Source organism: Manis pentadactyla, chromosome 12 (genome assembly GCF_030020395.1).
Source record: "Manis pentadactyla isolate mManPen7 chromosome 12, mManPen7.hap1, whole genome shotgun sequence".
Taxonomy (NCBI): Eukaryota; Metazoa; Chordata; class Mammalia; order Pholidota; family Manidae; genus Manis; species Manis pentadactyla.
In genome coordinates this window covers 42,656,151-42,679,279 of record NC_080030.1, presented here as the reverse complement: position 1 = coordinate 42,679,279, position 23,129 = coordinate 42,656,151, and the positions used below count along the sequence as shown (strand labels likewise).

At 40.7% G+C, this 23,129-nt stretch overlaps 1 protein-coding gene across 1 annotated transcript in view; it reads left to right on the top strand.

The window, feature by feature from the left end:
• Window positions 1–717: 717 nt before the first annotated feature.
• The window catches only part of AKAP12 (A-kinase anchoring protein 12), a 91,511-nt gene continuing 69,099 nt past the window's right edge, over window positions 718–23,129 (top strand). Inside the window, exons 1-2 of the mRNA XM_036910800.2 lie at window positions 718–1,112; window positions 1,463–1,801. Coding sequence (XP_036766695.2) covers window positions 1,640–1,801 — 162 coding nt within the window. The 5' untranslated portion in view covers window positions 718–1,112; window positions 1,463–1,639. The remainder of the gene's footprint in view (window positions 1,113–1,462; window positions 1,802–23,129) is intronic.

Genomic DNA, 23,129 nt, shown 5'->3' with positions numbered 1-23,129 from the left:
CCCCACAGTGAGAGTAATAGATCCATGTTACTGGGTTATTGTAAGGATTAAATGTGATTATACATGCAATGCACTTTGGACAGTGCCTGGTACAGAATAAGTATTCTTAACATTTACTAGTCAAAATTTAAATCTAAGAAGGTAAATTGCTTCAGAATTCTGAAAAACAGCTGTTTTGCAAATCTGCTTCTTAAAGGATACATTCCAGAGGAAGTGGCCTGTATGTACTCCTTCTGATAAAAATGATAAATTCAGAAAAATTTTATGCTCGATAACTAGCCTATAATTCCCAAGTCTGCAACTCTAGTACATGCAATTAATCAGGCACAAAATAGCCTAGTGCTGAACCACAGCTTACATCCTCTACTAAATCGTACTGAACCCGGGTGTGGAATATTTATCTATTATCTGTCAATATTCCAAAAGTTTCTTCATTTTTAACAATGACTCCAATTATTTCTGAAAACTAAGGCATTTAGTTGCCAGTTAAAGCCAGAATAATTTTCCTTACAGTCGTACCACCTTCATGCTTATGTGCCAAACAATTCAGTTAAAATTTTAATTTAGCTTGAATATTTATTGACTGCCTGCTCTACTCCTATAACAAGTATTATATTCAAGAGTACGAAGGGGAAAAAAAGCAAGCTCCTCTGATTATTTAAAGCCTTTACCTATGGAAAAATACTGATTGCAAATTAACAGATCTATGTCATCATGTTTTCAGCATGGCGGGAGGGAGAAGTGGCCTGAAGGTCCAGCATCAGGCCATCAAAGGACAGGCACATTTCCAGTAGGAGTCTCAATTTCCAAAGTCCCCAGGGAAGGCGGGTAGCTAGTGTTGCTGAAGACACCGGCTGACATCACTTGTTCGAATGATAGGAACGTCTATGGCCTGACTGCGTTAACCTCTCGGTTCCCTGCTCCCGCCACGTGAGGTATCCTAATATGGTCAGACTCCGGAGGAGCCAAGGAGCGTTTGCCTTTTTCCTGCTAATGGGAAGGAGGCAGGAACGTACGCTTAGAGGCAAACGCAATCTGCAGGAGAGCAAACGGGGATTTGGGCCCGCTTCTGGGCCAGTTCACAGTCAGCTGCCGCAGGAGCCCTACCTTGGGTAACAATCATTTAGTAAACGCCTGCTAATTCAATCTCCCCGGGGGGCTTTCTGCCCTCCTTTCTCGCTCTCCCTTCACCTTCTGCAAGCCTGGGTCGTTTCCCAGCTCTTGCCCCCAGTTCTTAACAGGAGGCGCCCCGGGGATCGGGGGGGGGGGGTGGCCGGCCGGGACCGCGGCTCGCGGCTGGGGCTGCGCCCCGGCCTCCGGTCCTAGCAGCCTGGGGGGAGATGCTGCTGCAGGGCGTGTCCGGGGCTGCGCTCATGTGATGGAGCGAGAGAGAAAACAAGGGGGGGGAGGAGGAGGCGGCGGCAAAGAGGTGGCTCTTTTTTTTTTTTTTTTTTTCTTTAAGGAGTTTGCCGCGAGCGCGTTTCCTTCATTCGCAGTCCGGGCGCGTTCGGAGGAGCAGCGTGGGGGCGGAGGGCGCTCTCGGGACCTCGCGGGCGCGCGGTTCTCGCTCTGCCCCTAGTCCCTGCGGTTTGGGAAGACGTGACCCGGCGGCTGGGCGCGGGAGAAGCGCAGAGCAGCCATGGGCGCGGGGAACTCCACCGAGCAGCGCAGCCCGGAGCAGCCGGAGGCGGGGAGCGGGACGCCGGCCGAGCCCCAGCCCATCGCCGGCGGCCCTGCGACGGAGGCGGCGCCCGGCACGCCGGGGGACCCGGCCATCGCCGCCGCGGACCCCCAGACCAAGGTAGGGGCGCGCCGGGCCACCTGCCGGGGAACGCGCGAGGCGGGGGTGGGGGCGAGGGACCCTCCGATTTCCGCCTGCGAGAACTTCCCGGCCGGTCCAGCCCATCTGCAAACTCGGAGCGCGAACCCCTCCTTCTAGGCGTTTCAGGGTCTAGTGAGAGTGCGGCGGGTTTGCATCCTCCCCGCGGGGCGTCAGGGGAGGCGACTGCGCCATCCGCAGTAATAAAATCCGTCCCTGCCCACCGCTCAGCGAGCCTTTCGCCGCACTCTTCGTGAGAGCGACCCAGCCCGAGGCGCAGAGGTGCGTAGGGCAGTGGGTGGGGAATTGGCCCCCCAGCCGAGCGTCTGGTCGCCGGGCCCCCCTTTCTTCCGGATGCGGAAAATCAGCTGTTGGGCCATGACTCGCGTTGCAGCCAGGCGAACCGGCAACCCGTGGTTTCCCGCCGCGTGGCAACCGTGGTACCAGCTGTGCCTGGAGCGACCTGGTTTGGTACCCAGTTCTACGCCTACGGCTCGAGCAGAGACACCGCCTTCGTGATGCAGATACACTCCGAGGGTGTAGCTCGCTCGGAGTCAAAGGAAACCTGGGCAGACGCTACATTTCCAAAAGGCATGACAGGTCTCCCAGACAAGGCGTCTTCCTTTTCATTGCCTGTCGACTCAGTTGGGTAAACAAATTATGGAGTAGTTAGAAGTTCTTCAAGGATGCTGTCAGAGGCGGAAGCGAGCCTTCCCAGTACTCTGGTCTATGGAGGCAGTGCTGAGCCTCCCAGAAATCTTGCATTTTATAGTCTTTAGTCTTCAAGGCTGAAATATTTTTTCTTGACCACTGCAGCTGCCAAGACCAACTTGTTCCCGTCGTTGGGTTTTTTATCTATTTTCCAGCATGTGTGTTCGTCAGCAAGGCATCACCACCTCCCTTATAGGAAGATGGTGGATAGCCACATTTAATATTAAAAAAAAAGCCCATGTGTTGAATTTGAGGATATGGAGTATTGTGAGGTCCTTTAGTAAGAGTTATCTTGGGATGTATAGATGTTTTTAGTGTGAAAAACAAATGGAAATCTAGGTAAATTCTACAGAACTGTGACCTCATTGCTGTGATCTCTTGAGCTGTCCTGGTCTAGTTTGGGCTGAGAGAGACTGTCCTTAACTAGTTTGCCTTCAGTCTTCAACTTAGAAGTACATGGAAAACCCGTGGTCCCTAGAAGAGGTGGTTAAGTGTTGAGTCTAAGGAATGTACAAGATAGACAGACCTCTGGAGGTCTATACTTAGCCGTACATCACTTTTTGATGCCAACTACTTTCAAAATGGCTGCATAACCAGCACTTAGAGTCCAGTCATAAAAAATTAAAAAAAAAGCTTGAAATCCGGGACATGTTTTTCCTTGCCTTTTACTGCACTCAGGTCTTAATAATTCACACTGAAGTGCTGTGCTTTTAACCTCTTTCTTTCTTTTTTTTTTTTTGAGAGGGCATCTCTCATATTTATTGATCAAATGGTTGTTAACAACAATAAAATTCTGTATAGGGGAGTCAATGCTCAATGCACAATCATTAATCCACCCCAAGCCTAATTCTCCTCAGTCTCCAGTCTTCTGAAGCGTAACGAACAAGTTCTTACATGGTGAACAAATTCTTACATAGTGAATAAGTTCTTACATGGTGAACAGTACAAGGGCAGTCATCACAGAAACTTTCGGTTTTGATCACGCATTATGAACTATAAACAATCAGTTAAAAATATGAATATTCGTTTGATTTTTATACTTGATTTGTATGTGGATCCCACATTTCTCCCTTTATTATTATTATTTTTAATAAAATGCTGAAGTGGTAGGTAGATACAAGATAAAGGTAGAAAACATAGTTTAGTGTTGTAAGAGAGCAAATGTAGATGATCAGGTGTGTGCCTGTAGACTATGTGTTAATCCAAGCTAGACAAGGGCAATAAAACATCCACGGATGCAGATTTCTCTCAAAACGGGGACAGGGGGTGAGGTTCTAAGCCTCACCTCTGTTGATCCCCAATTTCTCACCCGATGGCCCCCCTGCGACTGTGCCTGTCTTAGGTTGTTCCTCCCTTGAGGAATCTTAGCCGTCTCTGGCTTAACCTCTTTTTAATAAACTTGTATTTGTTCATTTCAAGATGTGTCTTGCATCCTCTTCTCTGTATCCTTCCATAATCTCAGCCTTTTCCCTTTTCTATCTTGAAAGAGCCAAACGACCTCCTTTAAAAATTTACTTAGATGACGTCTGGAATATCATTGAACTTTCTGGCATACTGCCCAGTTATCAATTTGGAGATGAATCAATACACTTACATGCAACCTTGGAAAATGTGTAGTTTTTCATTTCAGCTAGAAAAAATTATTACTCGGGTTTTGAAGAGCTGCCCTTTCAAAAAGGACTCCTTAATTAAGAATGACTCAGCACACAGACAGCTCTTGCCTTCCTCCTTTGCCCTGTTAAACTCTGCTCCCTGATGTCTGAATAGTCCCATCTTAGGCTCCCATACCACCAGAACCCTTCTTCCCAGTAGTTGGTGCATTTGTGGTTTAGTGACATGACCGGTAAGTGTTCTCCTGGCTGTTCTGAATGCTCTGTAAGGGTAGGGACCACATCCATTTTGGCTCATTACAGGTGTTCCCCCACGTGTGTCGTGGCTGCCTGGCAGGATGATACTAGTTCCCTGATTTTCACTGGAAACTGTCAAGTTGGGGAATACCTTGGCCCAACTACTTTTACTACAATTTAACCTTTTGACCTTCTCATGATCTGCATGGTGTGTCAGATAGTGACTAAATCCAGTCTGCTTGGTTATTAACAGAACAAGTGAAGCTTTTGGCGAAAAATTCAGATTTGGGATTCTTCATTTCTGTTTCTCTAGAAATAGAAAGGCATGTTAGCATTGTAATTTCGAATTGCTTTTGATCTTAAATAGACACATGTAGTGTAAATGTAAATGGCCCAAGTGAGACCACTTCATACATTGAATTAGTTATGAATTACATCTTGAGCTTTCTTGATTGCATCTGTGGACAATGGCGAGGTTTAGACTAATACCCCACCTGAGAATGCTGATCATTAATCAGACTGTTAGCAGATTTTTTTCCATCTAAATGATATTTATATCATATGCATACCACTTATGTAGCAATCCAGTTTACTTTCCTTTTCTGCTAATTTTAGTTATCAGTTACTAAGTGCCCACACCTCAAAAGACATCACACTAATTGGATTATCAGGTCAAATAGAGATAAAAACAAACTTGATTACTCAAGCCTATCACTTAACCTGCACTGAGGCAGAAGTCCTGATTTTATCTGGGATGTATTTTACTTCAGTAAGATGGAAGGAGTCCTATCTTCCAATCTTTACAATCTTTTTATTTTAAATTCTAGAGGGAAATGGCTCGAACAGTTATTTGCGAGGTTTAATTTTGAGATGTGGCCATTTTGGCCACTGCAGGGCCAGGAATAACAGACTTCCTGAGCACAGGTGGTAAAAAAGCCTCAGATTTATTCCTCAATTGTCCTTTAAAAAAATTGTGTTTGAGTTTCATTCAGGTGGCAGTGCAGGGTGGGGTGACTACTGACAAATTTAGTTGTGTGCCACTGGCAAATCTTTATTTCTGAAACCAAGCTCCAGGCTAAATCTGGATAATCATAATCCTCTAGATTAGTCTTTCTGTATTTTCCACTCAATCAATGCCTTGGAGCTGGAAATGAAGCAGTGGTGGTTTGCAACAGTGTGAGGCCCCTGCCGGCGGGTATGAGGTATGGACTCTTCATCCTTCAGGCTGTGGTTCCATTTGGTTAAAAGCTGTGAATCACCAAGACCTAGGAAAGATGTTCTCAGATAGAGGGATCCATTATCTGATTGGATTTAAGGATGTCTTTGCTGTTTGTGCCTTAAAAGGAGTTGGCCAGTTGCACTCCATAACTCCTCTCCCAGCCCGAGGGCAAATGCTGTCTGCCACTTGCTCTCTTTGTTTACAAAATGGAAATGGAGCAGGAAATGACCTTATTTGCGATTATGTCACCAGTTTTACACTAAAAGGACAAGCATTTAAGATGATTAGGAGACCATTATGTTTGTTACTAGATGGTATTATTGTGTTGATTGCTACTTGTATTCCTATGGACTTTCTGTAGATTATAAGAGGTACTTACTACTTTCTGATTAGAGCACAGCCCAAAAGTTGGAGATGTGGTTGCAGATGGTCTTAGGGTAGAGATAGCCTGTGGGGATTGTAGCGCCTTCCCTTTGATCCATTATAGCCTTTTAGGTTAGTAGATGGGAGATCATTGGAGATTTTCTGCTTGAAATTCTTCTCTCTATGAGAACCAGGCCTTAAATGTACATCCTTTTGAATTCATGTTGGTCAATTAATCTGTGTCTTGATAGCTTTAAACTGATATTTTAAGGATTTTTCTAGTTTGGTTACATGAATAAGCTTAATGAATAAAAGGGGAAAAATGCTTTAAAAGGAACTATGAAGTTTTCTTTTTTTCATCACCAGCTTTAAAAGAAATTCAGTATCATAGAATACCAAAGAAAGAAATCAAGCTAAATGGTGCTTATCCTTGGCCTCTAGAATTCTATGTGCTCTATTCATCCATGAAGTGTGGGAAATTAGAATTCACAGCTCTTAGTGTACTGAAACAAATGTATCAGCCCTTTTTATCTCATGAAGAAAACAAAACTAAATGACCTTGAACCCAAATCTCAGTTCTTGTATAGTCTAAAAATAGTTTAAAAGATTTCATTTTCAAATAACATAATGGAAATATATGAAAACTGGATTTGGAAAGGAAAAGCACTGTATTGTATAAATGTGTAAGTTTATTTTCAATGAGTTCTTGAAAAAATCTGTAATTACAGTTATTTGACTTAGTGATTTAGATGTGGGACTTTTTCCTGCAAATTAGTACCTTATCAGAGAACGTAAGGGCAGGGTTTCTTACCTGCCATCTTCCTTCAGTTTCCTGTTCATCAGTGCACCTAAAAAGGATTGGGGGGAAGCAGTAATAATCTGTAATTAAGTTATACATACCTTCTTGTTTCTTACTATGAATTTATGTGTACTTATACATAAATTTCCTGAAAACTCACTGTAGATCTGACATCATTTGTGAGTTATAAAGGCTTTATAAGATAAAAAATATTTCTTCACTCTTAGTAAAATGACTTTTATTTAAAATCATTTCCTAAGAGGATTCATTTACTGTTTATTTTTCTAAAAAATGTTAAATGGTTGAGAGCTGTAATTTGTGGGGTCTGGCAAAAAGTTAGTCTTCTCTTCCTCCCCCCTCTGCAATACTCAGTGTTGACAGTAGTTTGAAACCAGTGTTTGTGGTTTTTTGTATATTCTTAGAAAAACTTCATGCATGCCCAAGTATATAAATAAAGGCAGCCTCATCTTTTCCTTGTATCAAATAAGATCGTACCTCATATATTCTGCCTCTTAAGGCTTTGAATATCTTTTCCTATCAGGATTTATATGCATTAAACTTTTTGATAGCCCTTCCAAATTTACTTGCCAAAGATTCATCCCCAGCCTAGCAAGTGGAGATCAGCACTTTCTCTCCAATGTCTTTTCCTCAGTGGATCGCAGATTTACTAATCTTTGCCAATCTGCTCCTGAGTTGGCACCTCAACTTCCTTGATGGGTTTTTAATTAAGAAACATAGCACCTTGTCATGGACATGGGCCATATGTTTTCTTCTGTGTGCCACCCAATCACGAACTGGACTGGCTTTCAGAGCATAAAAGGCTATGCTTTACTTTACTACTAATTAATTTTTAAAGACTTTTTTCCCCCCAGAAATGTCAAAATCAGGGAAAAGCAAGTTTAAGAGTAAAAAGGTCGCTGAGGAACTGCTGGTGTATTTATTCCTTCTCCTTCCCAAATTAGTAAACTGTCCTTATTTGTTTGGAAAATGACCTACTTTAGCTATCAATTTTAACATTTCTCCTCTGGGGACAATCTAAGAATCATCTAGTTGCCAGAAATTTCTTCATACTTCTGATCCATGAAATGTTGGAATCAGGGATGGGGGTGCGCAGAAATCCTCTCCTGGGAACACAGTAGGCTGAAGGCCTTCCCCTGGGCTGTTCTCATTCTCATAACAAATGACAGCCTGGCTCTGTTAACTGGAAGAAATGTGTTTTCCCAGAAACACGTAGAGGTGTTCAAAGCCCGGGAAACTAGAGTCTTTGTCAGACCCTGTTAGTCTTCTCTTAATGCAAGTATTCATTCAAGTTCAAAGGCTTTTGGCTTCCCTACAGTGTCTCCTGATGTTTAAGATAAAGTGGGGTGGAAGGGACCCTGTATTTCATTCTGCCTAACCTTAATCCCAGTTTTAGTAAAATGTCAGTTTTATGTTTGATTTGTAAATGAGATAAGCCAAAATAAGCAGGGGAGATTACTACAACACACTGGCCAATCTACTGTTTATTACATGCAGACATTGCAAATTTGGGGAGTGTTGAGAGATTAAGTTTTCCCAGGTTTCTGAACCTACTTGGGAGCTTTCTGAAGACACCCACAGACTCCATCCTCAATGCTTTAAGCAGAATCCCAAGCAGTGGAACGGTCTGCAGTTCTGTACCTTAATGTTTATCAAGTATTCAGATTCGCCTGCTGTGGCCACCCTTGTTTTAGGAAGGGGTGCAGAGGGTGGAGCTGACCGAGGTCCTGGGAGAGGCGTTTGAGGCCGAGGTGACAGACAGTGCAGACTGACTGAGGGTGGAACTTGTATGGGTGGGAGGGAGGATGCAGATGTGGTTGGCAGAGGAGGTTATCCCCTCCACACATCTTGGGGAGAAAATAAAGGTAAATATTTCTCCCACGTAATGTCATTCCTTTACTGTATTGAAGACAAGTATGCTGCTAGCTAGCCCAGGCTTTTCTAAATATTCAGGGTAAATAGGCGTTGAATCCAACCTTGTTATCCTTTCTGAGTGAGAAGCTACTTATCAATATTCTCTTTCGTTTTCCACCTGATTGCCTCTTAAACCTCTTTCCTCATTAGGTATTTAAAATGTCCCCTGTTTGGGGTACTGGACAGTAGCTGAGGGCTCAGTTGGCTGGTCTAGAAATCTGTGAAGAAATCTTAAACCAAGTCGTTGACGATCAGAATAGGGTTCTGGCTTTCCCCACTACGTATTTACCATTCAGTCTTAATTCCATTAATGCTCTTTACAGGCTTCTGTGATCCAGGAATTGTGCTATAAATGAGGAACACGAAGAACAGAGAGCTCTAAGAGCTCAGCCCTTAGAAGATTTAGAAAGTTCTCCTCGCCTTTATATATTTAGCTCCTTAGTATACTAGAAATGTATTATTTTATGTCTGGAGGGAGAGATTAAATTTGTTTTCCATACAGGCTGCCTGTTCCAGTATCATTGATTAAATAGTCTCTCCTGTTAAAACTCAAGTTTTTGTATATGTGCATAAATGTGTTTATGCACATTTCTTTTCACTTAAAAATTTTTTCTGCTGTGTTTATTTGTATAGTAAATTATGTTGTATATATTGTATGTTGTATAACCAATTAAAACAGCAATCCTAAGGCTTACAATAGTTTTATATTCTACAACTGAGGTATTACCCTGGTCTCTCTGGCTGTGGTAAGTTTCTATAGATATCTAAATACAAAAAAGGTGGGAAGCAGATGTTATCTTCTAAACTTAATTTACTTCCTTGGTATGTAACATGATGTATTAAAAATAATCAGTTAAGTGAAAGGTACTGGTCTAGATGCATTGGGAGGTACCTAAGAGCACATAGTATTCTTTATTTTTTTTAAACACTAGAGAATTTTTATTTTGTTTATTTTTGGATGTTAACCCCTTATTAGATAAGTCATTTTTAAAAATTAAGGTATCATTGATATACAATCTTACAAAGGTTTCACATGAGCAACATTGTGGTTCCTACATTCACCCATATTATTAAGTCCCCCCCACTCCACTGCAGTCACTGTCCATTAGTGTAGTAAGATGCTATAGAGTTACTACTTGTCTTCTCTGTGCTATGCTCCCTTCCCCGTGACCCCCTACATTATGTGTGTTAATCATAATGCCCTTCAATCCCCTTATCCGTCCCTCCCCACCCACCTACCTCACCCCCTTCCCTTTGGTAACCGGAAGTCTCTTCTTGGAGACTGTGAGTCTGCTGCTGCCTGTCCCTTAGGTTTTCACATAGCACTGTTCTTGAGCACCTCATAATCTAGGTAAGGCAGTAGGATCCCTCTAGAGGAAATACTCGAGAATCATTTAAATAAGCTGGATAGACAGTGGAAGATTGCCATTAGTTGGTACACATCTACTCAGTGAATTGCCCAGTGAACTGCTCTAGAAAGAACATTTTGAAAGTGTTGATGCAGGCAGATAAAAGGCCATTAGTACACAGCTGACTGTTTGTAAGGGAAGAGTGGAAAGAGAATGGTAAACAGAGCTGCAGCCTGTCATCTTCAGAGCTGCACAGCCAGCAGAAAGCCCATGGAAGTTTCTGATAAAAAACAAAATGAAGATGCAGAAGTGCTGCATGAGTGGCTGATGGACTCCTGGCAGACCATCTCAGACAAGGCAGAGAGGACATCTGTGGGACAGTGGGGGGACAGGAGACGGAAGGGGTACCTGAGGGAGGTTGTGGGGCAAATGTTTTCATGATATGGTGATATATCAGATACTAGTGGGGGTTGGGGGGCAGTGGAATTCAATGCAAGCTATAGGCTTGGCCATGGGGACAGTCAAAAATAACTGCAGTTTTAAGACTCGGAATAGGGAGTACCTTAGTTTCTCTTGTAGTCAGACAAGATCATCCCCCTCATGTTGACAGGGTCGATTGTCTATTTGCTGTGTGACCAACCAGGCCAAACAGTGATTTATGCTGATTATCTTCAGAAGGGAGAACATCACTTGATAATAACAATTTGAGACCTTTAAAAAAGAGATCTGCCGTAGACTCTATAAGTGATGATCGAGCACATCCATGAGATCTGTGCCACTTCTCTAACCATCTCCATCAGCAGAGACCACGGGCATTGGGGGCCATCGTGGCTTACAGGGCAGTGGGCATGGGAGGCATGATGGAAGGTCAAGTTGCACAGGGTGAGAGATGCTAACAGCCAAAGAGCTGATGGTAGCCTTGCTGAGGAGGAGGTGGGACTAAAGGTCAGCATTAACAGAAGACTGGATAAAACAGCTGCTAGTGGACTGAAAGCTATTAGATCACTGCTTCATCAAACAACAGTGACTGTTTCACCCCCAGCACACCTGGGCCCGCCAGAACCTAAAAGCAAGTGCCTGCTGGTTGACCTGTTCCTTCCATTTCTAGGCAAAGAATCGAGGTAGCTTGGAGAATGTTTACTTTCACAGGAGACATTTCTTCTGTGTAATTTTTTCCATCTCCAGTGTCCAATCTCTCTCTTTTTTTTTTTTTATTGTTGTTCAGGGGATGATTTATGGTTTGCTATTTTTCTTCATGTCTAAGCCTATGATTTCTTACTCAGTTGAGCCGTTATAGGCTCTGGGTTTTGTCTGCCACAACAATCAATTTTCTATTGATACTCCCTCATATTGACCATCCTTATTTAGAACATGCTTTACTGCGTCCTTGACAGTTTTCCTATTCTATAAAATACAGATTGTTACGATGCATAAAACAAGACTGCTGACATATTTTATGGTTTTTAATATTTTTTTTACATTTTCAGTTCTCAGTGATAATTTTACGCTAAGCTTTCACAAGCTGCTTGTAGGTTGCCTCTTAAGAAACTTCTGTTTGAAATTATCCTTCCCTTGGATATCTAGATCTTATTCCATACCAGTAATATATTGAATGCTATGCAAAGTTCAACCTTATATGTGGTCTGTCTACTTTGAATTTACAATTGACATACACTGTACTGTGGTACAAACTGATGAGGTGTGTGTGTGGGGGCGGTTGTATTTTACAGGAAACTGCTGAGAATTAGCCAGTCCTTATGATGAAATTTTCTTAACTATTTCATAAATGACACATTCAACCAATATTTAGACATGGGTTCTGACTCCTATAGTGTTAACCTAAATACTTAAATGGAAATTTTTGTTCTCTATTTTATAAAAAATAAGGTATTGAAAAGCAGTGGGAAATGTCACCACTGAAGTTTAATAAATCAGACCTGATGATTTTGATCTTTCTTCTAATCCTAACAAAAGCTAGTGTATGAAATTTAAACAAAAAATAGTTGACAGTAATGGGGGAAAAAACCCCAGTTGGCTTTAGTTTTACATCTGTTTTCTTTCTTTGTAAAACCCTCAAGAGTTTAAGTTAACTTTAAATGCAGTAAGATGGCAATCTTAGATTTGTTTACCATACAGAAAATAGTTTTGCTGTGATTCAATTGTAAATCGGTTATTCCTTTGAACTAATTAAAGACTCACTAAGGTTTTTGTCCTATATGGAGTGTCGGTTGACCCCAGAGGACCTACAGTGTTATCTAGAATTGCAACAGTGACAGAGATTTCAAGTCAGTTCTGGAACTGTGCCTGATAAACAGTCCTCCAGGACAGGAAGGAATGCAAAGAATGCTTAAGTATTTGGGGAAGTAGGTCATGGTTTGAACTACTACATTTGTCAGAGAAAATTTCTCAAGCAGTCCCTAGGATCTCTGCTTATTCCTTACCCAGAGTGCTTTAGTCTTCGGAGGCAAATTAGGTGGCTGAATTAACTTCTTAGGTTCCAGGAGGGCTGGACTGAAAGTAACAGACACACCCCACCTGTGCCTGTACTCCCAACACCAAAAATAGAATTTCGTTAGGGCTCTAGGTTAGTGATGAGGAAAATCACGGATGTGATTGCTAAGTATTGTTTTCTTAACTGCATGATCTTAGAATAGAAATTATGTAAAGAGTAAATAGGCAGTGATAATGGACTATCTGTAAGTATATTTAGCAAGAAAAGGAAACTTAAAGAGCCCCTTTTGAATGAATAGTGGTCTTTGCTGCTAGTGTGAAGCCCTGCAGGGTTCCAGCTGAGTCCCCTCCAGCTGCATATGACCACAACACCCCCAGTCTATTGTGGACGTAACATGCTCCTGGAAAACCGTTTTTTGCCCTGAATTGTAGCTGAGTACAGGACAAGAGGCACAAATATGACAGGTCCCGAAGGCAAGAGAGTACACACTAGGGTACCAGGAAAGGTGGCATGGAGGATGCTGTGGAGTCAGTGTTTGTGTCCCCCAAGAGTTCATTGGAACTGCAATGTCCACTGTGTAATATTAGGAGATGGGGCCTTGAGGTAGGTAATTAGGTCTTGAGGGTGGAGTCTTCATTACAGGATTAGTGCCCTTGTAAGAAGAGACCAGAGAGCTTGCTTCCTGTCTCCCCATCACATGAGAGGACTGCCCCCTGTCCCCTCCAAACCTGAAGAGAGCTCTCACCACAAGCAAGGCTGGCCAGCACCTGGATCAGGGACTTCAGCCTCCAGAACTGTGGGAAATCAGTATTTCTTTAAACCACCTGATCTGACCTGTGGTAATTTGTCATCTCAGCCTGAGCTAAAAGAGGAGATGGAATTTGTGGTGGATTGTGGAGGAATGGAGAAGCTTGAGAGAAGGAGACAAGAAAATAATAAAATACTGAAAAAGTTAATTAAAAAATTTAAATAATTAAATAAGGGAACCTCACGTTGGGAGAAATATTGAGTGAAAAATAGTCCAGGGAAAGCTGGGCTGCAGACTCTTTAAATGGCAGGGCTTGTCAGATTCTCTATGTTTAAATATTATAAATTATGCCTCTCCAAAAGGAATGGACACACAGTGTGCATGTTTACCCAAATACAACTGAGAAATGCTGGGTTAGAGGAGAGGGAGTGAGAGTAGAGATTGAAAAGCTCTGGTGGAGAATTTTGAATACTAGGGTGTGACTTCTACATTCCTTGTGATAAGCAATGTGAAGCCAATAATTAATTGGGATCTAAATTTACAACTGTTAGGATATAGACAGGGACTTAACACAACTTTGTATTTCTAGTCTGAGACTGAGAATAATTCTGAGATACTAAGGAATGGTGTTCTCTTTTTTGGGGGGAGGGAAGTGAGGAGAATGGATTTTCTTTTCATTCATATAAAAATGATGGTATTTTTTATATCTAATTTCTAAATTAACCACATGTAGATTCTTACTCTGGTTACAGTGGGAAAATAATGCAGTTTGTCTCAGCTTTTCAATGTATATTATTTGGGAAATGCCTTAGATTATCCTGAGATGAAATATTTCATATTTTTTATATCTGTTAAGTGATGTTTAGACTTGCTGATATATTTTGTGGGGGAAGGAGAAAGAAGTAAAAAACTGAGGTAATAAGATCGTTAAAATGTTTTGGAACGAGGACACTTTGGGTTAATTTCATTGTTCAAATAATCCAGATAATCACATCAGATTTAGTTTTTATTTTTCAGTCTGCAGCAAACCTAGTAACCATTTACAGATTCAATTTCTATGGCACTTAATTGTACGCAGAGCTGAATATCCTAGAGCAGGACACGTTATGCCTTCAAACTTTCCCTTAACCACATTTTCTGGGGCCAGAGACAATTGGACTACTGTGGAGTTAAATGCTGTAAATTATTGTGTTCCTCGAACCCTTCCCAGCTTCTGCAGTGAATACTGGAGGTATTGTAACTGTATGTGAACTTGAACGAAGATCAGGCTTAGGTCAAAACGGAGCCTTCTTGAATGGAATTGCAAATTCTTCCTCTGGCAAATAAGAGTAAAGAGAAATGTCACCCGATTGTTGCTTTTTATGGTCATGAAGAAGGAAAAATCCCCAAAGCTTATGATTCCTCAGCTGTGAGCTGATCAGCTAGCTGGCTTATTTCGGCTTTGGATAAGAAATTGAGAAACACACTGATTAATTTTTCCCTTGAGTCTGATCAAAGCAAATCAAAGCAAATAACCGTATTCTGGGATTGTAAATAAGCAAAATTTTTAAGAAAGTTATAAACTCTGTTTTTAGAAGGTTGACTTCAGCTATGTAAGCAGGAGCAACTCAATCTAGGCACAAAGTACTGATTCTCGCATCTTCATAAACATTTATTAACACTGTGTTTATTTTTTAAACTTTATATAAGTTTAATATGTTTTTATACTATACTGTACAATATATATATATATAATTTATATACATAAATTTAATAGACCTTTTTCTCTAATGTAACTTCCTGTGCTCTTCTCACACAAAGCATTGATGATGTGGGAGAAAGATGGGCCTGGCGGGGCCAGTTCTTTATCTCTGACCATGTCTGAGGGCTTGTAACACAGCTGTTTTCAGTGTTTCCTTGTTGATTTCAAGAAACCTGTAGAGAATGAATTGACAAATGCATACATCTGAAGGGTCAGGTACACACAGAAATGTAAAAAATACAATCCCTTCTCTCACTGATTGTCAACTTGCTAATGGTTGTTGGGTCTGGGCACCTGTTAAGTACCAAGCAGTTTGGGGAGCACTTGTACATCCTTTTTCCTATTTTACCAAGAGCTCATAGCTCCTGTGAGGTAAGTGGTGTCATCCCCATTTTAAAAATGAGCCAACATAGTGAACATTTAACTAGGAAGTGGAGTTTTTGACTCTCTGGCTCTTGAGTTGAGTACCGGTGGTGTCCCCTGGGTTTTTGCTCAGCCTCCAGTCTTGGGGCTACTGGGTGGGAGGCACTTCAGTGCTAAGTGGGCCTTGGCTGTAGGGAAGGAGATGTCTGTTATTAATTTCTGGGGTAGTAGACTTGGTACGGCCCAGAAGATCACCATGCACTCTGCCTTTCTAGGTATTTTAGGATGTATCACTGTATTTGCTGTCAAGTAAATGGCAAATGATTCATTTTTGTTAGTCAGCCAGTTATTTCTGACCCTGTCCCCACCCTTCCCACCCCATCATGGCTGGAAATAGCTGATGCCAGACTGTAAGAGCTTTCTGCATTTGGAGGCAAGTCCTGAGACGCAAATAAGAATCAATGACACTTATTTTTCTCTTTAATTTGGGGATAACTGAATGCCAGGCCCATAAAATCACCATCTTCTTTCTTTCCATTTAGCTCTGCCCTCCTGACCTGCTAGGTTGTCATCCATCCTCCTGTACCCAGTGGAACCATTCCATTCTAAACACAATTCCTCCCTTTAAACTCAAATCCCCCCAGCATGGCTCAAGGCAATGTCGGATTGGATCTTCTCCCAGGGTTTTAACACTAAATTACATACACCAAGGTCAGTCCTACATATACATTTATGTACTAGACAAGTTTGCCTCAAGAATAACAATACTCTGTCCTTTTTGACTGCCTTTTCTTCCTATAAAAGGGGACTCTTCTGGTGGCATCCCCACTTGGCAGAATACTGTCACCAGCCCACCCTTGCCAGTGTCCAGGCCATCAGAACTTCTGTTGGTTTAGTTCTTCTTCCTCAGATCTTTTCCTCATTCCCGAATTTATTTATCCTCTGCAGTATATGTAATGTTTGTCTAAAGACTAGTCTTCCTGCTTGCAGCCGTTTTTCTCTATATAATTGCTTTATGGATATAGGCAGAAAAAGCACCCTGGAATCTGAGAGGGTACAGTCTGCTAGTAGGGCTATATATTACCAGATTTTTCCTCCTCTGCCTCTAGTCATGCACAGATGCATTCCGTTATCATTCGTTCCCCACACTGCATCTTGAAGGGTGGTGGAAAAGACAAAAACCAGTGGTTTGTTAGATGTTTAGTTGTGGTCTTCTGTTTTTCTTCTGCCAAATCAGTAAATGTAGTAATAAAGTGAAGTCTTTCATTGCCATTGTTTCATTGTAAATACTACTCCATGCAGCACAGTAGCATGGCCTCCTGCAAAATGTGTACATAACTGGTCAGCTTTCCACCACCTATAGCATCCTCAGATAAATGCAGACTATAGAATCTTGATCATATTTTTTTTATCGAAGTATCATTGCTATCTTACTACACTGATGAACAGTGACTGCAATGGGGTATGGGGGGGACTCGATGATATGGGTGAATGTAGTAACCACATTGTTTTTCATGTGAAACCTTCATTAGAATGTATATCATAGTAACTTAATTTTAAAAAGTATCATTGCTATATAGTCTTATGATGGTTTCACATAAAGAACACAGTGGTTTCAACATTCACCCATATTATCAAGACTATAACCCCTCCATTGTGGCCACTATCAACGGTCACTGTCTATCAAAGTAGTAAGATGTTGTAAGTCATTAATTGTACTCTCCAGTGCTGTACTGCCTTCCCAGTGACTTGCCTATACTGTGATCTTGAATTATAGAAGCCCTTAATCCCCTTCTACCCCCCCCCCCTTAACCCCTTCTCTTTGGTAACCACTAGTCCCTTCTCAGTGTCTATGAGTCTCCTGCTCTTTTGTTCATTCTGTTTTGCTTGATAGTTATACTCCACAAATGAGTGAAAGCATGTGATGTTTGTCTTTGCCTGGCTTATTTCACTGAGCATAGATAGTACTGTCTAGATCCATCCATATTGTTGCAAATGGCAGGATTTCTTTTCTTTTTATGGTTCAATAATATTCCATTGTGTATATGTACCACATCTTCTTTATCTGTTTATCTATTAATGGACACTTAGGTTGCTTCCATATCTTGGCTATTGGAAATAGTGCAACAGTAAACATAGAGGTGCATGTGTCGTTTAGAATCAGGGATCTTGTTTTCTTTGGGTAAATTCCTAGGAGTGGAATTACTGGGTCAAATGGTATTTCTATATTTAGTTTTTTGAGGAACCTCCATACTGCTTTCCACAATGGTTGAAGCAATTACATTCCCACCAACAGTATAGGAGGGTTTCCCTTTCTCCACATCCTTGCCAGCATTTGTTGTTTCTTCTTATTTGGTTAGTGGCCATCCTAACTGGTGTGAGGTGCTATCTCATTATGGTTTTAATTTGCATTTCTCTGATGATTAGCGATATAGAGCATCTTATTGTATGCCTGTTGGCCATCTGAATTTCTTCTTTGGAGAAGTGTGTGTTCAGATCCTCCACCCATTTTTAATAAGGTTATTTGTTTTTTGGGTGTTGAGGTGTGTGAATTCTTTATGTATTTTGGATGTTAACCCCTTATTAGATAAATCATTTATGAATATATTCTCCCATATTGTAGGATGCCTTTTTGTTTGGCTGATGGTACCCTTTGCTGTACAGAAGCTTTTTTGGTTGATGTACTACCACTTGTTCATTTTTTATTTTGTTTCCCTTGCGCAAGGAGATGTGTACAAGAAAAAGTTACTCATGTTTATATCCAAGAGATTTTTGCCTATGTTTCTTTTTTTCCTATGTTTTATGGTTTCATGACTTAAATTAAGGTCTTTGGTCCATTTCAAGTTTACTTTTTTGTATGGAGTTAGGCAATAATCCAGTTTCGTTCTCTTACATGTAGTTGTCCAATTTTCCCAACACTAGTTGTTGAAGAGGCTGTCGTTTCCCTGTTGTATATCCATGGCTCCTTTATCATATATGAATTGACCACATATGCTTGGGTTTATATCAGGGCTCTCTATTCTGTTCGATTGATCTATGGGTCTGTTCTTGTGCCAGTACCAAATTGTTTTGATTACTGTGGCTTTGTAGTAGAGCTAGAAGTCATGGAGCATAAATCCCCCCAGCTTTGTTCTTCTTTCTCAGGATTGCTTTGGCTATTTGGAGTCTTTTGTGGTTAGATATGAATTTTAGAACTATTTGTTCTAGTTTGCTGGAGAATGCTATTGGTATCTTGATAGGGATTGCATTGAATCTAGATTGCTTTAGGCAGGATGGCTGAATCTTCATCATATTTGTATAAAAACATAATTTTAGTATGGCTATAAATTTATTTCATTGTTGGGTTAGTTTTTAATTTTGGAATTCTCTCTGAAGCAGAAACATGGCCAGTTGACTTAAAGGTTCAAGCATGATCTATGGGTACAGTTGACCTTGAACAACAGAAATTTGAACTGCATGGGAACACTCAGGTGGATTTTTTTCATATATTGGAAATTTTTTTTGAGATTCTCAACATTTGAAGAACATTTTATTTTCTTTAGCTTACTTTATTGTGGGAATACATATGACACACAAAATACACATTAACTGAGTTTGTTATCAGTAAGGCTTCTGGTCAATAGGCTATTAGTAGTTAAGTTTTTGGGGAGTCAAAAGTGACATGTGAGTTTTTGACTTCCTGGGGGTCAGCGCCTCTAACCCCCATGTTGTTCAAGGGTCAACTGTATTTTCATTCTCAACAAATAGATATCTGATTTAATTTAAAGTTTAGAAAAATCTCTATTTTTCTTCTCTTGCCACCTCCAGAAAGAAAATCTCTAAAGCCTTTTATAATTTTTATCACAAAACAGCAGGCTTGGTTTTGTGGCTTATAGGAAGGATCTCACTGAAGCCATTCTTTATCATGAGCATCTCACAGGTGAATACTGATTCACAGGCATGCACATCCTCATGTGCAATTCTTTTTTTTTAACATTGGAGACATTCCACAACTACAAGTCTAAGGTTTTAACAAGTGTTCTGAGTTGGGCTTAAAAGCCCATTTTCTTTGCCTGCGTAAGAAAGGTATTAACTGAAGTTCTCAGCCTTTAGGTTTCTTTCTTATATGTATAAAAATGTGTTAATATGACTTTTTCAGAGTCCTTTCTTCTCTTAAACTTATATTTTCTGTCTCACAAGGTGATTCTCTGTGAATCTGGGTCACTTAATGGCAAGGAATTATTTCCTGAATTAGCATCTGACTCAGAACTCTGTAGCCATCCATATCCATGCAAACTGGGCTTTGAGGCATCCATTAAAAAAATACTGTATTTCCTCTGTTGATACTTACACAACTCTTCTGAGATATCTTGTCCACTGTCTGGGTTTCCTTTACATGCACATACTGTTGAATCCTGAAACAATCTATCTCCCCACATGGGATACCTCTGTATCTCATTGTCTTCTGCCCCTTCAAGCTGAGCCCACCTGCCTGAAACCTATGCCTTCTTGTCTCTTCCCTGTCCATGCAGTCTCCAGCTTGGGGCAGGCTTGCTCTATGAGAAAAACTAGAGGACTACAGAAAAGGTTGTGTGAAAGAGAGGAAGAGAATGGAGAAAACATCAGCTTGGAGGATGGTCCAACAGTCTCAAGTGTGCCAAGGTGAAAGCTGGTGTACGATGTGGTCCCGAAGGGAGGCTTGAATGAACCGCTGACATGCCTTGAGGACAAGAGGCAGAAGCCTCTTAACCCTGTAATGGTGTATGTTTAAAGTAATTTACTAGTTTTGCTAATATCATGAAAGAATAATTTCTGTATTTAATGTAAAAACTATAGATGATTCTTCTGCTAGTAAATTCTACATCAAGATAGTACGATATACAAATGTGTGTTTAAGATAACATTTTTAGGTAACACAGACATGCCATATTTCTGGTTAAAATATGAATTTAGCTTAAAATCTCATTTGCGGAGGATGATACAGACTGAAGCTTAAATCTGTAGGAAAATAGAATTTGTCTTAAAGCTTATGTTTTAGGAAGAAAGTTAAATTTGTACATGTGAGTTACTGCGTTCTTTTCTGCAACAGCTTTATTGAGATAAAATTCACATAACAGAGTTCATCCATTTTAAGTGTACATTTCAGTGGTTTTTAGTAATTAAAACATTCTTAACTAAGAAACGTTATCTTTGAACAACTGGAAGCAGGTGATATTGTTAACCGATCAAAAACTTTTCGTTCATAAGGATCCAGCTGGCCCCTTCTAAATTTTTCTTTAGAAATTAAAAGTGTAGGAAGGGAACTCCTATTGCTATTTGAACTTAAGTAGTCACTGTAGGGATCTGATGACCCTTTAAGTCAGTTAGCTAAACTAACTTCAATCCATTAGATTTAAAATAGAGCAGAAAAAAGTAAACGAGTATATTAGCCTTCCAGAGAAAGGACCATTTAATTTAAAATTAAGTTATAAAATTCAAGGATAATGCTTATTAGAGATCTAAGAGTACATACATATAAGCCATTCCATTCCACAGAAGCCAGTACATATGTATATAAAAGCCATTCCTCCTCCTCAATATATCCATTCCCCGGCAATCTCCCTCATTGGAAGGAAGCACAGTCAGTGGTGGTTATAATATCCTTCCTGGCCTAGAATGGATTACTCAGCAGATATGGGAGAAGAAAAGGGGTGATCACTAGCAGTGAGCTTGGGTTCCCTATAAATAAAGCCACCTGATAATAAAATGTATTTCTCTTTTTCGTTCTTCCTTTCTTGCTCTTTTTTTTGTTCAGTTTCTTGTACTGTAGGATTTTTGAGAATGGTGGTTCTGGATTTCACCAAAGAGATTTGACAAAATTGAGTGATTCAACAAACTCTCCTTAAATGTAGGCTGGTCAGACATACACTTAAATAAGCATGATTGGCTGATCATCCTAGTAAGAGTTGTCTGCTGTACAGCTCTCATTGGCCTTGCCTGAGTTAAGATTTTCACAATTTGTAAGAAGTGAAGGTAGACATCTCAAATTGGCAAACGATTAAAAAGTTAGAATAGAAAACCAATGCTGGATTATGTCTGTTTTCATTCAAACTTGGGTATAGTGACAGTGTTTTGGGATAAAGAGGAAAGACTTCAGTGCCCCATGCACCACGTAGGCAGACTTAAGCACACAACATGCACAGCACAGGACAGAGGAAGGCCCCGGGTCTGTGGAAGCGCAGCTGGAAACAGAGTGCATTTAGTAGAAGGGAGGGAAAACACCCTGATGAAATGCATCAGTTCTTCCATTTTCTAAAAAAAATAAAATTATAGAGCAGTTTGGCAATGCATTGAGCCACGTAAGTGTTCACATAGTTTGTTTCCAGGCTCTTAATTCGTGAAATTCAACAAATACTTAATACAAGGGAAGGAAAACTGTGTTCCATAAAATGTTCATTACAGGTATATATCATGGTCTTGTTTTAAGATACTGAAAGATCAGTGCAGTGAATGATGTGTGGCACATATACCTGATTATTCTTCCTAAAGGACACATGAGAAGAATTTGTAGCAATTTGGGGAAATGCTTATGGTTCCAAAATGGGGAAAATAGGCAGAACTGTCTTCCTCAAAAGCAATTACATGAGAAGTGTATGTGTGTAGCTAAAAGTTGAAAGGAGTACATGAAAATAAAGAGGTGGTAGAGTGACAGTCTTGTAGATCATTTCAACTTTTCAAAGTTTTAAAAAATATTTTCCCCTTTGAAGATTAGTGAAGAACCAGCAGAGAGATCATCAGGAAGGAACTGAGGAAAGAGCTAATCCATAAGCAGGAGGGGAAGAAAAAGGCTGGGGGTTTTAATTGCTTTTGTATTCCCTATAATATAGAATGAGAGAGGGTGTTAAATAGAGCATTTCCAATATACTCTTCTGCTGTATTATTAGAAATATTATTATAGTGTGGTTTGCACTGGTCAGTGTCCATTTGGAGTACTGTCCTTAGCAATTGGTTGCATTTTAACACTAGATTTTGCTATGTTGAAGTCAGAAATGTATATTTGGGTCCCTAAAAGAGCTCATGAACATTTTCAGGTCCTTGAGACAGCTTGTCACAGTGGAGTCCACAAAACGCTGAACCCTGGCAGAGTGAATGTGGGGTTTGGTGGAGGGTTATTTGGAATAGGATGGTCTTTGGAGTACCAGCCCCATTAAGTGTGACAAATTTTGGAGGCTTAAGTTACAGACTCATAGAACAATGGCCCAGATTTTGTGTCTGTAGCCATTACATACCATTTTTGATTGCTGTTTTTAGGGCCTATTAAATTTCTAAAAAGACACCATCGCTGTTATCACGGTGGTGAGGTCTCACTGTTAGCTAGTGAGGTTTTCCGTAGGCAAAAGTAACAGGAATAATGGCAGGAATTTAGTGTGACAGGTTCCGCTGCAGGTGTTGGATGTGGTGTCTTAGTGGTAGCTGAGACAGTTCAAAGGTAAGGCCTCCAGGCTACTGGTTCTTCTTCTATTGCCTACTCTGAACCTCTGTCTAGGCGTTGCCAGTGGAGAGAGCTGCGTGACCATCCTTTATCCCTCCCTAGTTCTGATTCCCACACACTTCACCGAGCATCACACACTTCACCGAGCATCACCTTCCTGCCTGACGGATGCTACCCCCCACCCCCCATCAAGACCCCATTTTATCTTTTCATTAAGCTACTAAGCTAGATCCAGGAGCCCTCATACAACTGAGCAAGTCACCATTATTAAAACAATGGGGCATATTCTCAAATAATATGTATTTAAAACAAAAATAAAACTTTGGCAGCTATACG